At 41.7% G+C, this 5,993-nt stretch overlaps 1 protein-coding gene across 5 annotated transcripts in view; it reads left to right on the top strand.

Moving 5' to 3' along the window:
* Window positions 1-5,993, top strand: part of PPIG (peptidylprolyl isomerase G) — a 48,539-nt gene that overhangs the window by 5,853 nt on the left and 36,693 nt on the right. For 2 of the 5 annotated variants that reach the window (XM_025206464.1, XM_025206466.1), the window contains 3 exons: window positions 1,842-1,936; window positions 4,584-4,663; window positions 4,783-4,857. In XM_025206464.1, coding sequence (XP_025062249.1) covers window positions 4,603-4,663; window positions 4,783-4,857 — 136 coding nt within the window. In that variant the 5' untranslated portion in view covers window positions 1,842-1,936; window positions 4,584-4,602. Of the gene's footprint in view, window positions 1-1,841; window positions 1,937-2,034; window positions 2,053-4,583; window positions 4,664-4,782; window positions 4,858-5,993 lie in introns of those variants that run through there. The other 3 variants (XM_014520818.2, XM_006025609.3, XM_006025611.3) reach the window with 2 other exon arrangements.

Raw genomic sequence — 5,993 nt, forward strand, 5'->3', positions numbered from 1 at the left:
CGGCGTTGATTGGAGCCTCTGGGGGCTCGGGGCAGAGCCCCCCCTGCACACTATGGGGTAGTGGGGGGCAGGGGGATGCAGCTGTATGGCAGCTGTCACATCGCGCAGGTGCAGTGTGGCTTCTTAGGGTGCCGTGCACTGTCTGGGAGCTGGGGTGGCTCCATGTGTCAGTTGGAGCCTGGCACTGCTCAGCCCCAGTGACCCCAGCTCCCAGGCAGCGTGCAACAACCTGCTGAGCCATGCTCTACCTGCACCATGGGGTAGCTGCTGCGTTGAGGCGGGGTGGAGGGGCGGTGATCTGCACTGCTGTGCGCTGCACAGGGGGGCTCTGTTACGAGCCCCCAGAGGCCCCAATTGTGCTGCTGCAGCTGGTGAGCTTTTTTTTTTTTTTTTAATGTGGGGAGGCTGGGGCTGGTGGGGGATGGGGCCGGGGACAGCCACGGGGGCTTTTCCTGTGGCTCCCTCCGCCTAGGGAGAGGCAGGCACAGTCAGAGGAGCTGCAGGAGGCCCTGCAACCAACTGGCTGTGCCTCCCTGTCCCTGGCTGATCCGAACCTTTTCCGAATTGATTCGTAGGCTTCGGATTCATTTTGGAGTTTTTAATGGGTCTCCTGATTCAATTTGGAGATCCAGGTGCTGGATCGGCCAAGTCTCCTCCGAATCGAACTGGCAACTGAAGCAAAGCCCTACTACCTACTCCAAGGTGTGCTCTGTTACAATTTTAATACAGTATAGCCTTATAAATCTGGTATGCTTGGGACCAAGCGCTTGCTGGAAATTTGAAAATGCCATTTTTTTTACACCGGTGTGGCGGCTGGTCACGGAGTGTGGCAGGGGGTGAGGAGGGGAGAGTAGCGGCGGCAGGTCCCGAAGCAGCAGCTGCACGAGGAGCGGCGCTGTGGGGTGGTGAATGGCAGTGGCAGCCGCTGCGTGCAAACTTCCCCCTCCCCATCTAGGAGGGCGGGACGAGTGGTGGTGGGGGAAGTGCCGGATTGTTGATAATTCTGGATTTTTGGTATCCAGATTTATGAGGTTATACTGTAAATGCTGGTGGTCAGTGATAATCAAACTGTACTGTCACAGTACTTAATGGGTGTACAACCTATTCAACCTGTTATAGCAGAAATCTGCTATTTCAGTTCACTGTTTAGCATGCCTAAACAACAGCAAAGCAATATTGCTTTGGAGAGGGGAAATTACTTTTCTGTCTTCTCCCTCTTTCTGGGACAGTACATCATTTTTGCAGAAGTCTGCACAGCTAGGTTTGGTTTATGTTATTGTAAGAAAATAGGAAATACCCAAATTAAAGTTAAAAGCAATAAAGTTGATTGTAAAAAATGTCAATTGCGTTCTGCAGTCAGTAAAACTACCCTTAGTGACTTGTTATCTTCTGAGTTTGTGTGAGGTGTCTATTAGGCAAGAAATTGTCCAACGGGATTTGGAAGACAGCATTGTAATAGCTGAATTGACTGCTTTGTATGCCACTGTAAATACGCATTGTTTTGATCTCTTTAAGAGGTCAGCCAGTCAATGCAGATTGAATTGCAAGACAAACATTTCCTAAATAAAGATCTTAAAATTTTTCTTTTGTTCAGTCATAAGAGGATACCTGTTTTATTCCTTTAGTTGTTCTGATAGTAATTTTTGTTTAATTTTAAAAGGCAAGTGGTTTTTCCTTTTTGCCATGCATGGCCATCTGCTGATCTAGATGTTGTTCCTGCATTAGAGCTTGCCAGTCCACCATAATGGAGGCAGTTCAAGCTTTGTTATTTTAAATACAGACTCTGTGCTTGACTGCTGCAGTATTGCAGACTTACTCTAGTTTGTTCTGTCTCTCTCCAGGAAAGCAACTTTAGGGTCATCGCTTTTCACAACAGAGGAAAAGTATGTGCATCTCCTTCTGAACTGCTGAGAGTATTGGGATAATTGCCTTTTTGGTAAGGGTGTGTGGACACTGGTGACAACATGCCCTGGCTGGGACATTCCCTAGCAATGCTCTGTCAGCCTGCATCCTCTTGCATGTTACAAACCTGAGCAGCGTGGCCGCTCCCAGGTATCTTTGTGTGGTTGCTGGGGCCCTTGGTCTTTGGTGTGGTTGAAAACAACCTCTGGGGATAACCCCAGATCAGCCTCTCCATGTATTTATGGGTTTGGGGAGTTAGAGTTGTTGAACAAGATATTTTTCAGGAATGTCCTGATCAGGGCATGTTGCTGCTTTGGTGAAGATATACCCTAACTGAATTACTTGGTATGGCGATCTGAGAACCCTTTTTGCTGATTTTTTGTTCTGGATGGCTCCTTCTTCTTAGTGTGACCTGGTCCAGTACTCACCCTTTTTGCATGTGTTTAAGAAGTTACCCTAGAATAAATGACCACATTATAAGAGAGGACTTAACTTTTTCCCTCCAGGTCACTATAATAACATTATTTGGAATGCCTGAGGTGTTGGACTAGCCTAGAATAAACTTAAACGTAATGGACTTGGAATCATTGAAGGCTGAAAGGGATTTAGACTAATAGTAAATGTCTTAAAAAGAGCGAAGTTCTCTGATGTATAAAAAATGTTCAAGTTGGAAACCAACCAACCAGAAATTATTAGAAATATGATGTTGAAAAATGTTAATAACTTTAAGGTAAAGAACTGAGATTAAGTTCCCACAAAAAACCCTCTAATTTTTAACCTATACTCCTGTTTACTGTCCTCCTAATAGGAGTAAGAGTCCAGAGTACTTAACATAACAATTTTACACTTTTTCAGTTGTCTAAAAATAGTAGACAGTTATCCATGCACTTGCTGCAGAATTGCTATTGATTTAATGGATGCTATGTAGAAGTCTAGGAAAGACGCAGAGATGGGAGAGTCCTGGGGGGTCCAGGAGGAACGATGATTGCAAAAGAGGAAGCACTGAGTAATTGGAGAGGACAGGGGTTAAGAAGGGAAAAAGATGATGTTTTTTAGATGAAGCTGAGAGACACACAAGGATCTGGGACATTTTAGACGCACAAAAAAGTTGACTAGCTTTAAAAAATCCTGTGTATGATAAATCTTGTTAATTGAGAAGAAAAATTATCCACACAACTCAATTATCGCTGTTTATGCACCAAGTTTGCATATACTGCACAGGTTTTAACAGTTTACTAGGTCTCTGGTTCCTGTTTTATAATACATGCAGATGGCTCATGCTAGTTAATAAGGATCTTTCAAATTGTGATTTTGCATGAATTTAATATTATCTTACATAGACTCATGCAATTTGACTTTATTCTTACTCCATAATCCTGCAAAAAGTATTCAGATTTTGTCAATAAGAATTTGCTTTTTCATTCTGAGAAATTAATTGTCTTTCATAGTGAATACTACAAAATGCCAAGATTCTCAGTGATATCTTTTACTGAACTAACTGTATATTTAAAAGCTTGTTCAACAGCTCTTTCAGCTATTTATGTGATACTTTTTATTGAACCAGCTGTAATCCCTGCCTCGTGCATACTTCCTGGACAATCATGGATCCACCAAAACTCCAACCCTACTACTAAATAAATAGTACAAAGGCAGTCTTAATCAGTTGCTCAAATACATAAACTTCTGGCCCTGAAGTGAACTCTTTTTCCATCCCTGACTTTATTCTGCCTTGGGTATAAAGATCCAAGAGATTTGGGAGCAAGTTGTCAAAGTTCTTTACAGGGCTTACCCTTTTGTTCCATGTAGAGGAGAACCGAACAACTCAGGCCACTGTCTCTGGTGTTTTTCCCCTAAATCCTCTAATTTGTTTTAGCATATTTTTTTTAAACCGCTAAGGAAGCTGAATGTCATTCTCATCAACTGACATGGTGTTCTTCGTACTTTGCAGTCTCCGTTAATATTTCTTCTGTTGAAATTCAGTCTTGAATCTGAAGTTGAAACTGTTAAATGTGAAAGAAGTCCATGTTGCTAACTCCAAACATTCACAGTTCGAGAGTCTGGCTCTATAAAAACCATGATAATTTTTTTTAATTATGATTTTTAAGAAGTATAGGTGGTACTTTTTATTTGCTTTCTGGTTTTTGAGTCTTTAGAATTCACATGCCTATATTGTCATTTTTTTCTTATAATTATGACAGAACTTTTAAAATGAAAGCTGAGATCTCATGTCTGGGATTGTAAATTCTTTGAAACAAGGGCTTCCTGTTCATTCCCTGTACAGTAGCTACCACACTGGGGGCGATAGGGTCTTCTGTAGGCTATCACAGTAGGAGTAATCAACTTCACTATAGTATCTGGAGCTTTGAAAAAAAAATCACATATTGTAAAACTTGTGATAAAATACAACAGATGGGAATATTTTGAAGTTAAGCTTCATGTGCACAGAAAACTTTCACAAGTTATTTTCCTTTTGTTCCAAGGAACACAAATCTAACTTGCATAATTTCATATTTAAAACAGATTAAAGGCAGAAATATCATTTTTTCTCTATGTTCAGTTTTGCACACTTGTATTTCCAGATGACCATTTTTTCCCTTTTAGAAAAAAACTTCCAGACTGAGATAAGTAAATATAGTTATATCAAACAGGAAAAACTCAGTTTTACTTTTTATTATTTGCAGTATTTAGAATTTTGAAGCCATGGGAGTAAAGGTCCAGCGACCTCGTTGCTTTTTTGACATAGCCATCAACAATGTACCTGGTAAGAAAATTTAAATTAAATTTCTAGATTAAATAGTGACATTACTATTTATGCTTGATAAGTTATATATATATATATATAAAAGTAAACCGTATCAATGTGTGGGGTTCTTTTTTCAGCTGGAAGAGTGGTCTTTGAGCTGTTTTCCGATGTGTGCCCAAAGACATGTGAGAATTTTCGCTGCCTTTGCACAGGTTGGTAGAAAGTTGGGTTTTTTTAACTTTTAACAACATTCACTGTTTATATTATGACTTGTTATTTTACAGAATCCCATGTGTATAGTCAGTGACTTCCTCTTTGCATTTCAGAAAGTGAAGACCGACTTTACTGGTTTTTTGGTATCTGTAAAAATTGAACATTGTTACCTTGTAGACATTTCATGCTGAAATTAGAAGTAACTACAGATGTGACTTGTTATTGAAAGGAGCAAATACTAATCAAATTTGGATATTGATCTATTTAATTTTTTGCTCTTGCCATAAATATTTCTCATTAAGCCATAATGGATAATAGCCAATACTGAAACTGGGTGCATCAAATGAAGGTTCAGAAATTTAGAGATGACTGGACTTTCATAGATTTCATAGACATTAGGGCTGGAAGGGACATTGGAAAATCATAGAGTCCAGCCCCCTGCCCGAAGGGCAGGAAGTCAGCTGGGGTCATAAGATCCCAGCAAGATAAGCATCCAATTTATTCTTGAAGGTGTTCAATGTAGGTGCTTGAACCACCTCCGATGGCAGGCTATTCCAGACCTTGGGAGCTCGGACAGTAAAGACATTCTTCCTTATGTCCGGCCTGAAACGGTCTTGCAGTAGTTTATAACTGTTCAACCTCGTCATACCTTGGGGCACTCTGGTGAGCAAACGTTCCCCCAGATACTGATGGTCACCCCTGATAAATTTACAGGTGGCCATCAGATCACCCCTGAGCCATGCTTTTCCAGGCTAAAGAGCCCCATAGCTCTCAGCCTGTCGCCGTAAGGTCTGTTTTCCTAACCTCTGATCGTGCGCGTGGCTCTTCTCTGGACTCTCTCAAGCTTCTCCACATCCTTTTTGAATTGTGGAGCCCAAAACTGGACGCAGTACTCCAGCTGTGGCCTCACCAAGGTCGAGTACAAGGGGAGAATGATGTCCCGGGATTTGCTTGAGAAGCATCTATGGATGCAAGCCAGTGTTTTGGTCGCTTTACTAGCTGCAGCATCGCATTGAAGGCTCATGTTCATCTTGTGGTAGATGATGACCCCCAAGTCTCTTTCTTCCGTAGTACTAGCCAGCGTAGCACTGCCGAGCCTATAAGGATGCTGCAGGTTTTTCCTCCCAAGGTGGAG

Source organism: Alligator sinensis, unplaced genomic scaffold, assembly GCF_000455745.1.
Source record: "Alligator sinensis unplaced genomic scaffold, ASM45574v1 scaffold143_1, whole genome shotgun sequence".
NCBI lineage: Eukaryota > Metazoa > Chordata > Crocodylia > Alligatoridae > Alligator > Alligator sinensis.